The sequence below is a fragment of the Octopus bimaculoides genome, chromosome 5 (assembly GCF_046866305.1).
Source record: "Octopus bimaculoides isolate indiv1 chromosome 5, ASM4686630v1, whole genome shotgun sequence".
Lineage (NCBI taxonomy): Eukaryota > Metazoa > Mollusca > Cephalopoda > Octopoda > Octopodidae > Octopus > Octopus bimaculoides.
In genome coordinates, this window is record NC_142932.1 from 29,649,799 (window position 1) to 29,672,735 (window position 22,937).

General features: G+C 35.7%; 4 protein-coding genes across 4 annotated transcripts in view; 3 read left to right on the plus strand and 1 right to left on the minus strand.

Annotated features, from left to right (window-relative positions):
- Positions 1-1,637: 1,637 nt before the first annotated feature.
- On the plus strand, positions 1,638-5,332 carry LOC149135454 (gamma-aminobutyric acid type B receptor subunit 2-like). Its single transcript, XM_089351862.1, has 2 exons — positions 1,638-1,742; positions 4,727-5,332. The coding sequence occupies exons 1-2, from the start codon at positions 1,674-1,676 to the stop codon at positions 5,102-5,104; spliced, it is 447 nt and encodes a 148-aa protein (XP_089207988.1). The 5' UTR covers positions 1,638-1,673; the 3' UTR covers positions 5,105-5,332.
- On the plus strand, positions 5,305-9,666 carry LOC149135455 (uncharacterized). The gene is made up of 3 exons (XM_089353066.1): positions 5,305-5,316; positions 7,841-7,996; positions 8,803-9,666. Exons 1-3 carry the CDS (start codon positions 5,305-5,307, stop codon positions 9,664-9,666), a joined length of 1,032 nt encoding a protein of 343 aa, XP_089209192.1.
- A 318-nt stretch (positions 9,667-9,984) lies between these two features.
- Positions 9,985-22,669, minus strand: LOC106880768 (acidic mammalian chitinase). Its single transcript, XM_089353067.1, has 7 exons — positions 22,620-22,669; positions 21,638-21,899; positions 20,204-20,328; positions 13,995-14,106; positions 12,033-12,218; positions 10,559-10,675; positions 9,985-10,140 (listed from the first exon to the last, which is right to left on the minus strand). Exons 1-7 carry the CDS (start codon positions 22,667-22,669, stop codon positions 10,000-10,002), a joined length of 993 nt encoding a protein of 330 aa, XP_089209193.1. The 3' UTR covers positions 9,985-9,999.
- A 65-nt stretch (positions 22,670-22,734) lies between these two features.
- The window catches only part of LOC149135456 (cytochrome P450 4V2-like), a 36,551-nt gene continuing 36,348 nt past the window's right edge, over positions 22,735-22,937 (plus strand). The window contains exon 1 of the mRNA XM_089351863.1: positions 22,735-22,842. Within this exon, the coding sequence (XP_089207989.1) occupies positions 22,747-22,842 (96 nt within the window). The 5' untranslated portion in view covers positions 22,735-22,746. The remainder of the gene's footprint in view (positions 22,843-22,937) is intronic.

A 22,937-nucleotide genomic window follows, 5' to 3' on the forward strand; every position in this document is an offset into this window, starting at 1 on the left:
ACATATAATCGAGGATTCTGGCAGTGAAGGAAATTTGGTCAGAGCATGATCTTTGCTTTCTGTTTGGATATATTCATGGTAGAGTGCCATGCTAGCACAATGGTGTTAGGGAAATCATCGATGCTACAGCTATTTCTGTGTGCATTTGTTGATCCCTCTGCTAGTCCATGCACATATACCTTCATATCATGAAAGCATGTGTCAAGTAATGATTTAATATAACAACTCCTGTACACCATACATACAGAAAAATATACTCAGTGCATATGATATATACAACTCACAAACTCTATACACATTACATAACACATATATTACATACACAAACGATATATACAAGGGTGGGGTTTGAAATTTGACAGTTTTCACAAAAGGGAAAAAAACGTTTTTTGTCTAGAGAATTAGAGAATGCAAATGTTTTATTGGAATTTTCCTGAAATGTTTTTTAAAAAACATTTTAAAAATAGTGAAATTAGGAAAGTAAAAAAAGTATTTGATCACACACACACACACACACACACACACACACACATACACACTCTTTTAATCTTTTACTTGTTTCAGTCGTTTGACCGCGGCCATGCTGGAACACCACCTTGAAGGGTTTTAATCAGAGAAGTTGACCCCACGACTAATTTTGTTTTAAAGCGTAGTACTTATTCTATCGGTCTCTTTTGCAGAACCGCCAAGTTACAGGGACATAAACACACCAACACCGATTGTCAAGTGGTGATGGTAGGAACAAACCCAAAGACAAACGCATAGATATATACATATATATATACGATGGGCTTTGTTCAGTTTCCGTCTACTAAATCCACTCACAAGGCATTGGTCGGCCTAAGGGTATAGTAGAAGACACTTACCCAAGCTGCCACGCAGTGGGACTGAACCCAGAACCATGTTGTTAGGAAGCGCGCACGCACGCACACATTTATGCACACACATCTCATTTCAGTTGTACCTCAGTTTACATGTTACTTGTTTTATACAGTTTCAGGCGGACATAAAGAATGTGGACTGCACCCCCTTGGTTTGTTTTTTTTTTGTTTTTTACCGAATCCCTCATTTTCGAGTACGAAGATTCTGATTCTGCAAAAAAAAAAGAAAAAATATATATAAAATTACCCCCCCCCCCCCCCCCCTGCCACCGATTCTTCAGGTTTCACACTTTGCAGAAATTTTGGGGTGGGGTGGGGACGAAATACGTAGAAAATTACGGAGATTAATCTCCGTAATTTTCTACGTACTTCGCAAAAAAAAAAAAAAAATTCTGAAAAACGTAAAAATTGAAGAATCTCCGTACTCGAAAATGGGAGATTCTGTAATATATGAAAAAAAAATTTTCTTTCGTAATATTGGCCGCCTTAAGTAATAATTTTGGATTTTTTTCCATAGCTAATGGCTACTAAACCAACTAATGAAACAACAAATTTTTAAAACTTAACCGCACTACTACCACTACCACTACCACCACCACCACCACCACCGCGAACACTAATACTACTACTACTACTAATACTACTACTACTAATAATAATAATAATAATAATAATAATAATAATAATAATTGAAGTTTCAGTAGAGTTTGATTTAATTTTGCACGTATGATTTGACGGGTTATTAAAGATTTACGGTTGTTTATTTTCATTGGAGCAAATCTATCTGTAGACATGATTTTCATAACATTCTGGCAAGCTCTGGATCCATTAAAGCATCGATTTATTCCAATAATTACCAAAGTAAGTGAGATTTATATATGTTTATCATTAGATTTATAACGTTTATAGATATGAGATTACATGACATTCATCCCATTCTCGATTTAGAAGACAAGCTATATAACAACAACTGAGAACTGAGACTGTATCGCAAGTTTAACTCTGGGAACTCAATGCTGTAGAAGTTACTTTTATTTTCAAATAAGTTCTAATAATACAAACCTAGGGTCAATGACATTCCAGACGTGAACATCTTGTTATTTTGTATGCCAAGGTCTACATTGCCCATTTTGTCTTTTCTTTACGACGGCTGAGAGAGAGAGAGAGAGAGAGAGAGAGAGAGAGAGAGAGAGAGAGAATGTGGGGGAAGATATTTGGCTGCTATTTCTTGTAAGCCGAACAACCACAGAGGGCCCTTTATTCTTTTCTACACTGGGCACAAGGCCCGACATTTTTGGGAAGGGGGCCAGTCGATTAGATCGACCCACTACGTAACTGGTACTTAATTTATCGACCCCGAAAGGATGAAAGGCAAAGTCGACCTCGGCGGAATTTGAACTCAGAACGTAAAGACAGACGAAATACCGCTAAGCATTTCGCTCGAGGGCCCTTTATTGCCAAGTAGAAACCTTGGTACTTTTCATATTCCTAAGATATAAAGGCGGCTGCCAAAATACCATAGTGTACTGATATCAGGGAGAATCCAGTATATAGAATTAAGTATCAGCTTCAATGGCTGTTTGGTAAATTCTTATTTGCAAAGAAAAAGGCTTGTTAGAATACACATAAAATACCAAGCGATTAGCCCTGAGTTCGTATATGACGCAAACTTAATTTCGTTTGGCTCCAGTTAACACGTTACGATGATTTCCAGTAAAAAATGTTTTTATGTAAATATAGTTGTCAGCTCAAACAGATATCTGTCTTTGTTGTAATTAACTGGGGTAAAAGAGCATCAATGACTCGGCACTTTTCTCTGAAAGTATTATGATAATTTTATAGTCTTATTAAAAACAATATAACCTCGAGGTGCATGAAAATATATCTACTTTATTTAATCTATTGATGTCATTTCTGATGCTTCAAATACTTCGCTTTTATAGCAAAACAATGAAGTTGAACGCTTAGATGGTCTTTAAAGGAGAGAATTATGACTGTTTGTCACTGAAGTCGAATTGATGATATCTCTTACGCCGACTTCAGTACTTCAGTGCGACTTATTTTATATACCTTGAGAAGTAATAACATAGATTTAATCAAAAGATTAAATGTGGTACTTAAAATGTTTGAGGCACCAGAATTTGGTAGGGTAAAAACCAAAAACAAAATCAAGAGATTTGGTGAATAAAATTTGAAGAAAAGCAACAAAAATTCATTAGGTTATAGCAGTACGTACGTTTCGTACAAATTTCATTTATTTGTATAGTGAGAACACCACATAAGATGTGCAATGAAAATGCACTCGTCAGCTGCATAATGGAAGTTCATTTCAGAAAGTCATTTTGTAGATGTGTGCAAATACAAGAGTAGGAGATGAAGAAAATGCCATCTTGACTGGGCTGATAATCAACAGAATAGTGAGAAGTAAAGTGAACCTTGACAGGATTCGAAATCAGAATATATAGATATGTGCTGACATTTTTGTAGAGACTGAATATGTTGTGAAAACTACATACAGACTTTATACCCCTGGACAATTAATAGTAAGTCGTGGTTGTTCAAGAAGATGGGATGTCAAACCCGGTTGTGCAACGGACAAAGGCACAAACGTATCTGATATCGTCTTTCTTTATCTTCAGGTCAAATCCTCCTGAGATTGGATTTTCTAGCGAAGGCGCATGAACTAGTTTTTAGGCGTGTTTGGTTCATGATCACAAGGCTGCAAGTTTAATTCCTGGACTACTCGCACATTGCGTTCTTGAACAAGATACTTCAATTCACGTCACTCTAGTCTAATCTGCTGTAATGTGAACTAGCCGCATGCTGGTAGCGCCTTTTTTCTCTGTAGGTATTACTTCCTCGACGTTTCTATAAATGAAAAGATCGAGGCAGAGTCTATGTCTGTTTGCAACTTGTGATATTACTTTCAGTCTTGATTGTCCCGATCTGGGAGACCTACGATTATTTGACCATTCTGTTTCTTTCTCATTTAAGAAAATGTATAACTAGGGCTACATTATCTAATGTTACACCTATTTTAAATATGGTTATGTTTGATTTGAATGAGATTTTATTGCTATTTCTACCAGTTTGAAGAAAGGCTTCTTCCTTGATAAATAAATCAACAGTTATGACATCCTTCAGAATTTCAAATTTACTGATTAAAATGTTCTTTCCTTCAAAGGCCATGAAGATTTTTTTTTCAAGAATATTGGTGATGTATGAGAAACTATTCCAAGTGAGAATCAAAACTGAGTTGTACATAACAAAATATCCTAGCGAAAGTTTGGTCCATAAAACTTTCCCTCATGCTACAATGTCTTTTTCTTCTAACTTAAGCGGTAGTAATATATATTAAGGTGGTGCCCCAGCATGACCGCAGTCTAATGACTGAAATAAGTAAAAGATTAAAAAAACTATAGAATAAAAAGATATGTGTGTGTGTGTGTGTGTGTGTGTGTGTGTGTGTGTGTGTGTGTGTGTGTGTGTGTGTGTGTGTGCGTGCATTGTGTGTATATTATACAACTGAATGTACTCGTAATATAGTCTATTGCTGCACTTGTATTTCTCTTTGATTAAATTGATAAAAATCATTTTCACTTAAATTACCAAATAATAATTTTTCTTTATTGAAATTGACAAATTAACATTTAATTTAAATTGACAAATAAGCATTTTATTTTATTAAATTTTCCAATAAATGTTTCTCTTTTATCTAATTGCCAAATAATCATTCAATTTATTAACATTACGAGAAATAATTCAAACGATCTTTAACGGAACAATTTTGAGTAAAAACCAAGAAATTTAACTTGGAGTGTTCAATGGTATTGCTATACTTACAGGAAGGCTTAACATCCAGACCTAACATGAATGCATCCAGCGTCATCAATGTACCCAGATGTTCTTGTGAGTTCGAATACATATGGATGTCATTATTGTTTATCTATAAAGGAAGTGTTTTGTCATTCGGCTTATATGTAGCCTGGCAAATTCGTAACATTACTTTACCGTCAATGGACGATGCTAAACCTATGATACTGATAATTCTGACAGTCTTCATCCTGTGTAGCAGTAGCATTGCTCTTTGGCATCTGTTTCGAGAAAAGCCTGTCGTGGTGAATTCTGGTCTTACACTCATAATTTGGCTATTTGCTTTATTTACTCAGTCTGCTATATTTATACCTAAGGTGAGTCCTCTTTCATTACATTTCACGAACTGACGTTAGATTTTATCTAATAACGCTTTTTGTCATGACGGGAAGATCAATACGGCAGACAAATCAATTAGAAAATAAAATAAATTAATGACTAGGAAGGAAAAATTAACTGAAACAACCTTCGATAAACATACTGGAGTGCGTACATTTATAATGTATACACAAATGTGGAATGGTACTAGTTGTAGTAATTCGTCTCAGAGATGTATTTCAAAGTGAGACTGCCAAAGAATCACCTGGCACGATGTTTCAACCTTATTTGACGAAAATCCCAGACTTTCTGAGCCAAGCTGAAAATACTTGTTCCAGGGGCGAACCGAGTCGTCGGTCAATCGGGCCCTACTCAAGGGCCCGGAGCTCTGAGGGGCCCGCACTCTACATGTTCACTCTACTAAAACACACATTCAAAAGGGCCTGGTAAACATTTATACGGTTATGCCCGAGGGCCCTTAATACTCTCAGTCAGCCTCTGACTTGTTCAGATATATGAATTAGTAAACAAAAGATTTACTGGTTTGTGCGAAAGCTAACCAGGCTAGAACCAATTAATATATACACTTAAGACATTATAAATGTTATATAAGTCAGTATTGTGATCTAAGGCTCTTTCAAATGCATTTACTAATTCTATGAGGCAGTGTTTTATTTGATGTTCTTCCTTTCGCTAATCCTGTCATCGCTTTTTGCATAATGATAGTAAAACGTCAACAATCAACACTAGATACTATTCACTCACAAAATACTTAATCAGTAAATATTAAACCATCATATAAAGTCGACTAACAAATATTAGATCATATTGTTGTTGTTGGCACTCCGTCGCTTACGACGTCGAGGGTTCCAGTTGATCCGATCAACGGAACAGCCTGCTCGTGAAATTAACGTGCAAGTGGCTGAGCACTCCACAGACACGTGTACCCTTAACGTAGTTCTCGGGGATATTCAGCGTGACACAGTGTGACAAGGCTGACCATTTGAATTACAGGCACAACAGAAACAGGAAGTAAGAGTGAGAGAAAGTTGTGGCGAAAGAGTACAGCAGGGTTCGGCACCATCCCCTACCGGAGCTTTAGGTGTTTTCGCTCAATAAACACTCACAAAGCCTGGTGTGGGAATCGAAACCGCGATCCTACGACCGCGAGTCCGCTGTCCTAACCACTGGGCCATTGCGCCTCCACATTAGATTATGTAATATTAGAAAATTAAACAGGTAAAACGTCAAATAATAGACCACTAACCAATCAATCTTATTGGCGATCTTATCTTTAGTCATCTATGCTTACCGCCATTCTATTCTATCAATTCCTTTGCCATTATTCGTAATACCTCAATCACCTAATCATCATCTGGTCAATCGTTAATAAAACAATATTCACCGATCCTACCATCTATCACTCCTTCTATGTGAGGCATCCTACCATCAACCATTTTGTCATAAATCATGTAAACAGCATCCAATTCGTCATCAGTAAAATATTTAATCATCTTACTGTCTGTCACTCGTATATTTGACATCCAACTATCAGTCACATTATCATCAATCGGACATTAATCACTTATTCTGCCTGCAACCATATTACCATCAATCATACTATCACCATGTAATCTGACGTCAATAAGAAAACATTGAATAATTTTTCCATCTGCCAATGTTCCTATATTAAATATCGAACCGCCAATCATTCTACTATCAGTTATTTTAACGTCAATCGTTCTGCGATAAAACATACTACCATCATGTAATCTGCTACTGATAAAGTAAGATTCAATCATTTATTGTCTATCAATCATCCTTAGACATCTTACGATCAGTCACGCTAATATTCAATTGATCTGCTATCAATCCCACTACCATCAATCATATCGCAATCATACAGCTTATCCTTTTTCTTCATCCGTTATATTGGGTTCAAATTTTGGCACAAGGCCGTCAAGTTTGGGGAAGAGAGTAAATCGGTTACGTTGGTCCTAGTGCTCAACTTATTTTATCAACCTCAAAAGGATGAAAGGTAAAGTCGACCTCGGCGGAATTTGAATTCATAACGTAAAGACGGACGAAATGTCTCTAAGCATTTTTGCCCTGAGTGTTAACGATTCTGCCAGCTCACCGCCTTTAATCCTCGTCTGTTAAATTAAAATGCCAAGGGGATGATCAATGTGTTTGAGGGAGAGAGAGAGAGAGGGAGAGAGAGAGAGAGAGAGAGAAAGAGAGAGGAAGAGAGAGAGGGAGACACTGAGAAAGAGAGAGAGACGCCTAGAAAGAGAAAGAGAGAGAGAGACGCCGAGAAAGAGAGAGAAAGAGAGACGCTGAGAGAGAGACAGAAAGAAAGACGCTGAGAGAGAGAGAGAGAAAGAGAGTCGTTGAAAGAGAGAGAGAGGTGAGAGTGAGAAAATAGAGAGCGGGAGAAAAAAAAAGTGATTCAAATGGACGCTACTGGTACATATATCTACTCACACATACAAACGCTACTGTCTGTCTCTCTCTCTCTCTTTCTCTCTCTCTCTTTCTCTCTCTCTCTCTCTCTCTCTCTCTCTACACACAATTAGCTGCATGTGTGTGAGAGAGTGAGCGTGTTCGTATATGTGCGCACACCTGTCACATTAGTCGTTAATAGTTAATAGTCGTTTTTAATTAAACCATAGAATATCTACGGAGTCATATACTGTCACATTCGAAGCAGTAATTTTGTCTGACCTGCATTTCAAATTGGAATTTCTAAATGTTTTTAATGTTTCCAGATTTTATTGTGGAGAAAAAGTAAAAGCGACAAGTTAGACTCCCCGGCTGCTGTTGCCGCTGTTAAACGTTTAATATATTGCAAGAAAGAACCTAATTATGAAGAACTATGTCATTTAGTTGTAGAGAACTCGGCTCTTAAAAGATCCATGCAAGCTGTTAGTATTTCATTGATCTATCTTTTATTTTTTATTTATCTATCTCTTTTATCCTTGATTTAGTCATTGGTCTGGTCCCTATTCTATTGATATCTTTTGCCGAACTGCTAAGTGATGGGGACGTAAACAAACCAACACTGGTTGTCAAAAGGTGCAGGAGGAATTACAAAAGGCACACACACACATACACAACGGTACACCACACACACACACACACACACACAGATTTCCACACAGAATTGAAGAACCGTGATACAGGCCTTCACCTAAAAACACGATCTGTTTCCTTTCCAATAATCAACCTATAGACCGATGAACTCGCTCACATGCACTTCATTGTATCTCCATGCAGTCAAACTCACTTCAATACCTATCAACTACAACCCTTCCCGCCATGCTGGTATGTAATATAAATTCTCAGTTACTGTCTCTGTGTTGGTATTATGGTTGCTTTTTGTAGTTGTTTAGTTACAGATCAACCTTTCCACAGAAGGTCTATGGTCAGAGGTATTCGAAATCTGATTATCTTATCTTTTTAAGGAGTATCTAGGATTGCAATTATCAAATATATCCTTTCCGTCTTTAAGACTGCAGAGTATATTCGTAGAACCTTTGCAGCTGTACTAGCGTGTAGCGTGTCTCCCATTGGCTTGATATCTGTGTTTCATGTACTGATACAAAACTAAAATTTCATCTTATTCCACCTAACTTTCCTATAACTATTGCTAAATCTCCTATAACTATGTCAATGACAATTAATGTGTTGCTAAAATTTTGTTTATTAGTTTCTCTTGTTATATTTTTAGAAAGAACTTCTGATTCACAATTTGCAGCAACATTTAGCAACAGCGACTGGGAAACTGATGCAGATTTCCTCTGAAGACGGTGGCAAACATTCCGGTGAAATTGATAGTTCTTCCTCAATAAGATGTTGTCATGATGAAATAAGTGACAATATTCCAACAGAAGAAGAGACTAAATCAGCAGAAAACTTGAACGAATACAACAAAGAGCTCTCTAGAGATATGTTGGATATATTCATACGCCAACCTTCAGTTGGAGATATTACAGACAAGTGGACGAAGGAAGAACACTGTCAAGACACAAACTTTAGAAATCGACAGGCTTCTTCCTATAAAGTATCGCTAGTGAGCAACAAGTTGTCATGCTTGCGAGATTCTATCGCGAATGATCTAACGCAAGCTCACGATTTAAGTTCTACCCTGAAGGATTCCATCTCAAAAGACCTGAATATATCTCATACGGAAAACTCATGGGTACAAGACTCTATTCCTTTCCAAAAGAACGATATTGCTGGGTCAATAACCCAATCATATGACCTTTCTGATGATTCTGATACGTATTCTTACGTGAGTAGTTATATACCCACATGGACACCTACTTTAACAATTAACCAACAAAAACATTACGTGAAAAAAGACTGTGCTACATCACCAGAAAATATTATTACTCTTGCAAATGATAAATTATACCCTGCTGTAAATAGTAAAATTCCTAGACACAGAAGGAAACGAAAGAGACAATGTAAGACAAGCAAAAAAGATAAGCAAAAAACTGTATATACTATTCAAGCATCGCAAAGCCCGTCAAAATACTTAGACGAAAGTAAGGATACTATTCAAGCATCGCAAAACTTGATCTGGGGTTAAAATAAAACAAGTTTCATAAATGCTGTATTTTCAATACGGAGTGAAAAAATATTTCACTTACAATGTGTTTTACGTTAAAGTACAAAATAGTAGAATATATTCTCTATTGAATTATAATCTCTCGATCATCATCAGTCAGTATTTGTCTTTCATTCAACATCCAGATGCATCGCTTGTTCGTATATTTCATTACAATTATTATTAACCCTCTGAAACCGTGAGCACGCTTTGGCGGGTACGATTTCTTTTGACTCCTGAAAGATGCAATTGCAGCATACATCCAAATAATAGATGATTCATTATGTTATCAGTTAATCAAGAAAAGATGTATACTTACAATCCTCCTTTAAGCACTTTGTTCACGCTATTTAAAAGTGGGTAAACTTTTTGAGTGTTACATATTCCTTTGAAGTCATCTACGTCAAAAGCCCACAGCATGACACCACCAAATTTATTGTCAAGAGCAAACTTCGCCTGGATAGGACAGAAAACAATAATACTATTACGTGGCACATATTTCACACACCAGTGTAGCCCGTGGTTTGATATTCCACATCGTACCTCACTGGATATAGGAGTGGGGGTGGGTGGGACACACAGCTGAGATCGAACTTTGATCACGTGTCCTGATTTATAATACATATTGATAGAGTGGATTTGGTTGACGGAAACTGAAAGAAGCCTGTCACACACGCACACACACATGCATGTGTGTGCGTCTTTGTGTCTCTGTCCCCCACCATCGCTTGGCAACCGGTGATGGTGTGCTTACCTTCTTGTAACTTAGTGCTTCAGTATATATAGATAGATAGATAGATAGATAGATAGATAGATAGATAGATAGATAGATACACTCTATCCAAATAAGTTCAACTCTGAGTGCATTTCTTACCTTCAAAGCAACGCTACGTTCATCTTCATATCCGACCCACTGGTATCCATCAACTAGGTAAGGAACGCCTTTATCTTGTATGTAATATTTCGTTGATCTACTCATCATCTGACATACCTGAGAAAAAATATTTAAATTGAAGTTTAAAATGTAGAAGAGAAATCAAATAAGAGCAAATCTTACGTTGGTGGACAAAAGGAAAAAAAAAAAACAGTAATTCGATAAAATTGACTACGTTCTAAGAGAGAATTTCTCTGTGATTTTTCTACCTGCTAGAGACAAGCAAGATCTTCTACATATTACTGTGCCTTCTTTAAAAATATAACCTTTATTTTAGGTAAGCTTGATCAGAATTGACCTGGGACCAAGCATCAGCAATGGAACTAATATTTGATTATGTTTTGCCCATTCTCGAATATATTAAGATTGTAGAATATTTGTCTCTTATTCTTGTACCATATACTCTGTAACACTCTATTTCTTGTATACCTCATTTGCACTTCCGTATATATTGAATATGTTGTTATTTTTGTTGTTGCTGTTGTTAGTGTTGCCTGTAGCAGAAAGGATTATTATTATTATTATTATTATTATTATTATTATTATTATTATTATTATTCAGTAATTTTATTTTTATAACGTGCTTTCACTTCACTACCGAGCGCAGCTCTGTGTGCCTTGGGTATGTGCTGTGGTTTGCTGTGATGCTCTTATGATTACTCTATTGAAAGTGTTTTGCGTAGGATATGTACTGTGCCCAGTAGTGCTATTTTCTGTATGTTATATATATTTGTAAGTCCTGGTGTTTTTGTTATGTATTTGTCTGAATATTTTTTTTATTATATCTAAGGCACCTACTATGATAGGAATTGTTTCTGTTTTTAGATTCCACATTCGAGTTACCACTATTTCCAGGTCTTTGTATTTTGAAAGTTTCTCCATTTCTTTTAGGGAAACGTTGTCATCTGCTGGTATTGATACATCAATTAGAAAGCATTTTTTCCCTTCATGATCTTTGACAACTATATCTGGTCTATTGGCCTTAATTTCTCTATCTCTGTGTATTGCCATATCCCAGAGTATGGTTGCTTTCTCGTTTTCTGTGACCTTTTCTGACGTGTGTTTATACCATCTTTTTTCTGTTGTTATTCCATAGTGTTGGCATAGCTTCCAGTGTATATAGGTCCCAGCTCTGTCGTGTCTGTGAATATATTCCTTCTTAGCCAGGACTGGGCAGCCAGAGCTAATATGATTTATTATTATTATTATTATTATTATTAAGGTGGTGATGGTGGGGGTGGTGCTGCTGATCATGATCTTAATGATGATGACAATGATTATGATGGTGGTGTTAGTGATGGTACTGGTGATAATTGCGGTGACCAAAATAACAGATTCTGACTACGATGGTAAAAAAAAAAAATCTATGATAAAGTTAGATGGTCAAAGTATAACAAACGTTCAAGAGACATACCTCATAGTAAGCTGAAAAGCCATCTAGTTTTGTATATTGCCCAGCTGTACCAGCTCTGGATGTTGGTGCTCCTTCCATCTGATTATTAGCATCCTCAAGCAGGTAGGAGTGAGCATAGAACGCTATTCCAATGTTGATAAGGTGTTTTGAAAGACCTTTGTTGACCCAATTGTTAGCAGTCCATTCCTAGGATTATAATTAAAAATTGATTGATATGCAATCATCAGTTATGTTAATATTTTAAGCATAAGAAACACACGAAAATCATGTTATTACATTACTTCGAGATCATAATATGCGCACAAACGGATTTTCACCACATTTGGGATAAATACTCATTGGGTGATTGGTTCGAAATGAACATTTGGTTTGATTATCATGAAAAAAAAAAATGGAAAAATAGAACTTCCCGATAAGCAAGTGGTCATGTTATCTTGTTTACATTGTTTTTCATATGAATCGACCTTTGTCTGTGTGTGTATAGATCATGGTGCACCTGTGCACATAGACACATGTGCGTACATACATACATACATACATACATACATACATACATACATACATACATACATACATACATACATATGCACCCGTGTGTGTGTGTACACTGATGGATTCAAAGGTTTCGCTTATTTACAAGTTGATTTCTTAATTTCACCGGAGTATACATACATACATACTTACATAGAATGCTTATTTTTTAAAAATCAAATTAATTCAGTTCAATTAAGAAGTATTGGTAAGCAACGGATTGTAAGCCACGCTATAATTTGCGATAAAAATTTATCTGCACACATGGCATGCATCGCCCCTCCGATGCCTTTTCTTTTATTATTATTATTATTATTATTATTATCATCATTATTATTATTATTATTATTATTATTATTATTATTATTATTATTATTATTATTATTATTATTATTATTATTATTATTAAGGCGGTGAGCTGGCTGAATCATAAACACGCTGGATGAAATGTTTAACGGTATTTCGCCCGTCAAATTGACTATTCCTTCTTCCCAAATTTCAGGCCTTGTGCCTTTAGTAAAAAAAAGATTATTATTATTGATATTATTATTATTATTATTATTTAAGGTGGCGAGCTGGCAGAATCGTTAGCACACCGGGTAAAATGCTTAGCGGCATTTAGTCCGTCTTTACGTTCTGAGTTCAAATTCCGACGAGGTCGACTTTGCCTTTCATCCTTTCAGAATTGATAAAATAAGTACCAGCCGAGCACTGTGGTCGAAGTAATCAACTAGTCCCCTCTCCTAAAATTTCAGGCTTCGTGCCTTTGGTAGAAAGGATTATCATTATCATTATTATTATTATTATTATTGAGTGAGAGAGCAGTGCATGCCATCAAAGTGACACTGGTGTAAAATATACGTAACCCATTATACCCATCATGACTACCCGTCTGATAAGGGTACACCAGGCACATGCATCACAACCATATGTGCGCGACACGGTGATCTTATATCAAGATAAACAGCGCATGACCTCGCAGGTGGGGCTCAGTTAGAATTTTCTTCAGGTCGAATAGCCCATCCCGCTCAAAAGGTCCTATTGTTATTATTATTATTATTATTATTTAGACTTACGGCAACAGTATTGTAAGAGAACGTGGAAGTCAATTTCGTTAACCCAGTGCTTCACTGCTACTTATTTCATCGACCCCGAAAGGATGAAAAACAATGACGATATCGGCAGGATTTGAACTCAGATCGAAAAGCTGCTAAGCTTTTTGTCCGGCGCGTCAACGATCCTGCCAGCTCACCACCTTAATAACAATTTCTTTTATTTGTCACAGGTGTATCAGATGAAGGGTCATTACAAAGGTAGATTACAATTTGCGTGGAGCTTTACATAAAGGATGACGGCAAAAAGTGAAGAGGAGTATGAAGCAAGATTAAAGTATAGGTGGTATATGAAATACGTGAACACAAAATTACTTACAACATTTTTCATGATATCAGGTCCTACTGAATGATTTCCTGTATGAGCTGCATGCTTGAAGGTTCCAGGTGTATAGAAATCATAGGTTAACAGGGAAACCACATCTACTGATCTGCCAGAATAATTGATTTAATTAATAAAGAAAAATAAACATATTTCAGCATTTGATCAAATCTGCAAATAAATTTAAAATAATAATGGAACCTGAATGAACAACAGATTTTTATATTTCTGATATTTTGGATATTGTCGCTATCATCATCTTTGTCATAGTTATTCTTCCCTTCATCCATATTGTCATCGTCATCATCATCTTAATTATACCTATCTTTGTCATCGCTGTCGTCATTGTTCACATCATAACTGTCATAATCGTAATTTATACTAGAACAGACATAAGACCTGAAATTTGGTAGGAACGGATTAGTGGACACAATAGACTCTAGTGATTTACTAATACTGTATTACATTTCACCACTCCCGAAAAGATGAAAGGCAAAGAAGACCTCGGTGATTTGAACTCAGAACTCAAAGAGACGGAAAAAATACAGCAAGGTGTTTTATCTGATGTGGAGAGCTGGCAAAATCGTCACCACGTCGCCCAACTGCTTTACGGCATGTCTTCTGGCTTTAACGATCTGAGTTCAAATTTCACTAAAGCCAAATTTATCTTTGGTCCTTTCAAAGCCGTTAAAATAAGTACCAGTTGAGTATTGTAATCGACTAGACCCCTTACTCCGATTTTCAGTCTTTGTGCCTATTATAAAAAGGACATTTTCCGTTGCTCTAACGATTCTGTCAAACCACCGCCCTACATCATTATAATTGCTATTACAATCAGCATAATCCTAACAGTTACTATCCGTGACAATCTTCAGATTATTCAACAAGATACTCTGTACCTGCCCACTTGACGTAGAATAAATAGCAGCCAAATTCCTTTAAATCACACCCTAGTGCTATATAAAAAAAAAAGCTAAGATTTATTGGAAAATTAGTGACAGGTATACAAAATGACAAGCTTCTAATCGAAACAACAACAGCATTAAGAAGAACGAAAATATAAGAAAAAGAACCATTTTGAAAGTTTTGAATATGCATCTAGTTGAACACGACAAAACAGACCGTCAGCTACCCAATCTAGTGTGTGTGAGATTGAAAGTGAACTCAAACAATACTTCCCCATGAAAATGAGGGTGAAGAAAAAGAAGTCAGGGCTGTAAATGATGTAAATAAAAATCCTAATGCCTTCTATAGATTTGCAAAAGACTCTACTTCAGTACAGGGAAAGACTACTGTTCGAAGAAAATAGCTTACTGACTGCGGACCCCGAAAGGATATATATATGCATATATACATATACATACACAAATCCATATGTATATATCTATACATATATATATACATACATATATTCATATATACGCACACACGTGCACACATACACATGTATACCCATATCATTATATATATATATATATGTACACATACACACACACACACATATATATATACATATATATTCATATATATATGCACACACATGCATATGTGACCCACATACAGGTCCATATATGCGCATACGCATACACGCACACATATCCCCACGAACACACACAGAGACACACATGTATACGTATATCTACACACACACACCTATACTTGTACACATACACATTCCTGCTTCCCGTTTAAATCGATACACCTCTACCGCCTCGTTAGTTTTTCAAGCAATAACTATTTGTTGGCATATTTTATTAATATATAGCTGTACTGTAAGGTCACATATCTGGACATATATGAACATCAATATCTGCTTACCGCCTACACTTTTTCTGCAAACTAGGGGTAGTTTATCCTGTTCAGGCTATATTATTACCATTATCCTGCGTTTGAGAATTTAAAATCACTTCTTTAACTTTCTAAGACATCTCAATGCTTCTAAAAGCAAACTTCATTTGTTTGTTTACATTCATCGTAATTTGAATAGAAAGGTATATTTCTGCCTTTTTTGATAATTCGTTTATTACATTAATTTAGAGTCTATACAAACCTTTTAGTTTGTATATTTTAGTGACACACGGTTGCGTTCCAAATGTATCACGTGGGACTATATATAAATATGTGTCTGCGTAATTAACACAATAAAGGAAATTTCTGTCTCTTTAGTTAAATCAGTTAATCAGTCTATTACGTTTTTTGAAAAGGCTATACTCTAGTTCATAGCTTCCCAAAGTGGGCGATATCGCCCACTGGTGGGTGATTTCAACTTACAGGTGAGCGATGGGCGACTTTCTAGAAAATTGTGGGCAATTTGAAATTTTGATATGGGCGATATGAACATTTTGTGGATGACAATGAATTCTTAGAAATCAAGTACTAGATCCAAGTACTAGACAGATTCCACTGAGTGGGCACACAAACGTATGTGCAAAAAATAAGTCCCGCAAATTCCAGGTCTTCCCACTCGACATATCTTCAGTGAATACTACAGATGAAGCACGGATAAACAAAGGGAATACTTTCATACAAAAGTACAAACCCAGACCTAACAAACTTTAACAAAGTACATACACAAATAACTATTCACACACACAAAGCTCATCCTGTCACTTAATATAAAGAACCTTCACTGCTAACAACCTAAACTTTAGCCACCGGGCTACATATAAATGACTCCTGTCTACTCTCCCACCAGACAGATTAAATTTGGAGTGTCTTGATTGAAACTAAACACGTTCACTCAACCGTGTCGGCCTTCCTTTTAGATGCAAATATACAGCCACTTGACACTAAAGCACGGACGTTGCAGGAAACATACAGAAGGTTCTAAACTTAATTACGTGTTTATTCTCTACAAACACTTGACAGAAACTATTCAGAGCATTGATTGTTTAGTACTACCACTCGACTTGTTCATTCAAACTGTGTCAACCTTAACTTACGATACTAAACGTTGTCACTCAATACCAACACGAGGATGTAGCGGGGAAGCTATAAACATTTCTAAGACCAGCCATGTGATTATCCTCTACGAATCAAACCCTATTCAAAACATATACTAATTTGAGCCATGAACTCCCTATAAAATAGGGAAAGCTTCAAACACTAGTCAGAAGCCAGGCAGCTGCGAAATAAGTTACGTCTTTCTATTTCAATTTTTTGAAAATCAGCGTAAACTATGAAACCGGTTAAATCTTTAAATATAATAATAAAATATATATTAACTATTCTCAGTGCATTTTCAACTTGTATTTTTCCTATATTTCTACCCGTGAGGAATAAAATAACTGTTTTCTCTCTCTCTCTCTCTCTCTCTCTCTCTATATATATATATATATATATATATATATATATATATATATATATATATATATATATATATATATATATATATATATATATATATATATATATGTACGTACGTACGTATGTATGTATGTATGTATGTATGTATGTATGTATGTATGTATATTGCTTTTATGTAAAAGACCCCAACGTTTTCTAGTTATAAATATGGTGGAGGTTTTAAGAAGTTCACTTCGGAATGGCACGGTTCTGAGTTCGATCAGAGAGTCCAGCATGAGGCGTATTGTGGTGTACTTTAGCTGCACTTTGACCGAAACAGTGAGTGCAATTTGTTCAAGTTTATTTGTGCGTGTAAAAAACGTTATCCGGAACACGATAAAAAAGAAACGTTGGTGAAAGGAAACAAGTGATCGCGTCTAAAAGAAGATAACCGGACCGTAACCAAATACCACGAATTATATTTGTTTGGCGGTTCCATTCTACCCTTCTCTACACACATACATATATACACGTAGACACACAGACACACAGACAGACACACACACATACACAAACGCACACCCTACCACATTTGTCTATGTTCTACTTATATCCCTTCTTATGCTTATCACATTTCGTATAACATTTCTTTACACATTTGTTATAATATACTTCCACTATGAGGTTTTCAGACAAGTGATCCTTTCACTGTCTTTTCACCAAGCATTTTCAATGAAGATCCCAGCCATCTAAGCCCTCTAGCTATCAGTATTACTATTCTTTCTTTCTTTTTTTTTTTTCATCTGAATATTTTCCCATGTGTGGTTCAATCTGTGCATACCTAGCGCGCGGATGCGCAAAAGTTATACAAATAAACCTTTTCTCCCAGCTTTTGTATGGTTGAAAAGCGATGAGAATAAGTTAGTGGCTGTATAGCTTTGAAATGTTTAATCAGAGCATGTAACTACCATAAACTTTACAAATATATTATACGATCAGTATACAATTCCCAAATATTATGCATAGTGTACGAACGTAATTATGAAAAGAAATCCAACTAAAGTTAATGGTTCGTTAATTTGTGAAACAATATATTATCGGCACAACAGGAGTGGCTGTGTGCTAAGTAGCTTGCTTACCAACCACATGGTTCCAGCTTCAGTCCCACTGCGTGGCACCTAGGGCAAGTGTCTTCTACTATAGCCTCGGGCCGACCAAAGACTTGTGAGTGGATTTGGTAGACGGAAACTGAAAGAAGCCCGTCGTATATATGTATATATTTTTGCATGTGTGTGTATATGTTGTGTATCTGTGTTTGTCCTCCTAACATCGTTTGAGAACCGATGCTGGTGTGTTTAGGTCCTCATAACTTAGCGGTTCGGCAAAAGAGACCGATAGAATAAGTACTAGGCTTACAAAGAATAAGTCCTGGAGTCGATTTGATTCTACTAAAGGCGGTGCTATAGCATGGCCGCAGTCAAATGACTGAATCAAGTAAAAGAAAATATTGTACATTACTTACATTATTTACATTGAACGGATATACCCTCCAGCCTTCATCAAGATACCTGATGAAGGCTGGAGGGTGTATCTTCCCCTACACACCCGATGAAGGCTGGAGGGTATATCAGCCGAAACGTTGTGTTAACAACAAACAAGATGAGGACAAATATCTGTCAAATGTAAATAACGTACATAATTCCTCATTTCTTAAATATAGAACTGGAATAATATTTTTGTTTTGACAATTTATAACTCACTTGGACAGATAATTCACTTCGTGAAAAGATAGGTTCAGGACTAGCAATGAGCGCTTTTCTCTGATATGAAATTAATTCGTAAATGTCTTACGAATGTAGTCTTTTCGTAGGTAAATAATAATTTTTTTGCAATTCTGGTACAAGGCAGCAATTTTGACAATCTGGTAAAGCCAATTAAATAGACCCCGCTGCTACTTGTTTTAACGACTCCGAAAGAATGAAAGGTAAAGATAATCGAGGAAGTCGACCTTGGAATTTGAATTCAGAACGTGAAGAGCCGGAGAAAATGCCGCTAATCATCTTGTTTGGCGCAATAACAAAATTTGCCAACTTGCCGCCGTTCTTAGCCAAATAATTGCACATGTAACATCTTCGATTTTTTAGTAAACACTGTTTACTTCTTGAAGTGCAGATACAATTGATAATAACTCATATGGTAAAAGAGATGACAAGGATATAGTTTTTAAAGATGTTCTCCTCTAAGCGTGTACCCTCAGGACTACCTTCATAGAATTTTATACCGTCTTTGGTATAAAACGACTAAAACAAAATTCATGTCATTGTGTTCTGTATAAACTTCCTTTTCTCACATAGATTTCAAAATAAATTTGAATTTCTACGAGTGCTGCACACATTTTGTTATTCTCTTACTGGTTTCAATCATTAGGCTGCAGCCACTCTAGGGCACCACCTTCAAGGGGTTTAATCAATCATATTGACCCTAGTGCTTATTTTGATATAATCGTACGAATTCTTTCGATTATTAATTATCGACATGCGATATAAACTCTGATATAAAGGAGGCATTATCTCTTAACGGTACACAGAAACACACTTACAAAAGCAAACAAAACACACACACAAGTTTGCTGTAGTTAGACTACAATTCATAATGCCCTCGTTGTGGAAAGCAAACAAATAGATCTTCTTTTAGCATAGAATAAAAATAAACGAGACGTTCTTAACATGTATCATTCTTGGTTGCTTATTTAATAGCGAATACATGTCCGCCATTCTTTTGTTTAAAAAGAGAAATTACCGCAATGTCTAAATATGTTAATGACATCTGCAGAAAGTCGTCAGAAACTTCATTGATAATTAGACAAGAATAACTAAGGCGTATCTAATGTGCAAAGGGGGAAATGAAAGAAATGTACTTACGTGTTTAATGTACCAATATCATAAGCTCTGTCAATCAAACGAGCTTCTGAGCCCACAACAACGCCAATGAGCAAAGGAGCACGGTTTGTTCGCTTGCTTTCTGCATCAAAAGCAGCCCGCATTTCCTAAAAATAGAAAAAGTATGCAGTAAGAATACACAAAACCACACACATATACACACACATACATACATACATACATACATACATACATACATGCATACACATAAAATCATATTATTTAAAATTGAGGAAAACATTAAATCAAAAATTAACTTTAGTAGAAGGTAAAAAAAAATCTGTATACCCAGAGTAAATTAATTAGTGGTAAAATGAATTAAAATTTATGTCCATTTATAATAAAAATATTCAATTCCGAAGAACTAATATCATAAAAATACATATACACTTACTTACACATACCAAAAAACCTGTACATACATACATACACTAAACATACAAACGTTGGTACATGTTTACATACATATAAAAACAAATACAGGCAATATATATATATATATATATATATATATATATATATATATATATATATATATATATATATATACAGGTATCTACGTACATATATGTACACACATCATGGGTCTCCGCGCGTATTTTTAAACGTACAATTTAGTTGTTGCGGGTTAGAAAAAAGAGAAAAAAAGAAAATAAGTGGTGGGAAAAAGAAAAAGAAGAAAAACGAAGTGGTGGGAGAAAGAAAAAGGAAAGAGAAAGAGAAAAGTGAAAAAGCAGATACAGATAGATAGATAAATAGATAGAGAGAGAGAGAGAGGGGGGGGAGAGAGAGAGAGAGGAGGCGAAAGAAATGATTAGGAAGTTGGCCTTCCCAAACAATATCTAACACAAACGCACACAAATAAAACAGACATGCATATCTACATAATACATACATACATACAATAGTATCAAACATTTAGACACGCATACAAATATACAAATACAGAAGTATATATAACTTCTGTATGACAGAATTTGATGCAGATTCTCTGCTTCACCTAAGGTGAAGTGCATTTCTAATTTCTTTGTTAGACCCTTCTACCCCCAGTGTTCACATTGTCAGTTACCATTCTCTTCGCGAAGAATCCATCTGAAGTTTAAGCTGGATGTGCTAGAAATAGCAACCAAATCTTTCCTGAGAGCAGACGATACATTCATTTAAACTACCTTTTATTTGGCGTTCAGATAAAAAAAAGTACGAATGACTAAGATTCTTTTCAAAGAGTGGCTTACAAACAGTTTTTGTCTTGCTGTAGCAAAGCACAGACATTCAGGAATGCATTACTTCCGTAAAGTGAGGGATTCTTATAAGTGATTGTATCGACACCAGCACTTCACGGGTATTTATTTCATAGACCACCGAATTTTAGTACAGAAAATTTGAGTTAAAGGTTTGCAAACGACCTTACATTACCTTGAGTAACAGTGAAAATCTTTCTTTATCGACGTCAGTACTTCCTCTTGATGTAGGATATTGCCAGCAAATATCTAAGCCATCAAAATTATTGCGGCGTAGAAAATTTATGGCTGTTCCAATGAAAGCACTGCGTGTTCCTTTGGTGACAACAGCATTGACAAATGGCATAGATTCCATATTCCAGCCTTCGGCTGAAAGTATTGTTTTTAATCCTGGATGTGATGTCTTTAGGCTGTTAACTCTGTTGTACCTGTATATACTAAAAATATAGATATGATAAAATACACAACAAAAGAAACATTAATTTCTTAGTTTGCACACGAAAGCAATTTTTAGCCAAAAGAAACGATATCATGACAGAAACGTTAGCACTCTGGGCGAAAATTCTTAACGGTATTTCGTCGGCCGTTACGTTCTGAGTTCAAATTCCGCCAAGGTCGACTTTGTCTTTCATCCTTTCGGGGTCGATTAAATAAGTACCAGTTACGCACTGGGGTCGATGTAATCGACTTAATCCCTTTGTCTGTCTTTGTCCCCATATCTTTTATAGCCTTGTCTATGCATAATGCTTACACCTTCCCTTTCCTTAGAAGTGATTGTCCCTCATACTATTACTACTAGATAAGAGACAATAAAATCAGAGACAGTTTAGAATTTTTACCTAGAACCAATTACTAGCCTGATAGACTTGGCTATGTCAAGATGGATTTTTATGTATTCTTCCTCCCACTTGGATTTGAAATGTTGCCACAATTATAATATGTCTATTCTACTGTAATTTTCTGCATTTTCCTGCAGCTGAAGATTGCTCTACATATTGCATTTAATGTAATGCTCGCATTACTTAAATAAATGGAGTAGCATGAAACGTGCGTACTGCAATCATCTTTGAAATCCGTGTTGCTTATTTTGATTTATATATATATATATATATATATATATATATATATATATATATATATATATATATATACATAACTGGACCACCCAGGAACCATTCTGGAGCAGGCCCAAAGGTACCTGACACATTATTTCGTCTTTGTGTTGTAAATACATTCATCAACTTCAGATTTTTTTTTATATTTCAGAAGTTTATAAAAAAACTTATGCGATTCGCAGATGAAAACCGGGAAAATGGTATACTGTGCGTATGGTTCGGTCCCTCGCCAGTCATTTTTGTCTTTAGAGATGATTATGTTCAGGTAAGTGATTTAATTATTTTTGAGCTCTTTGAACTATTTTATATACCATTAGCCGTATGAATTGGTGCATCGTCGTCCTGGAAGATTGCGTTACA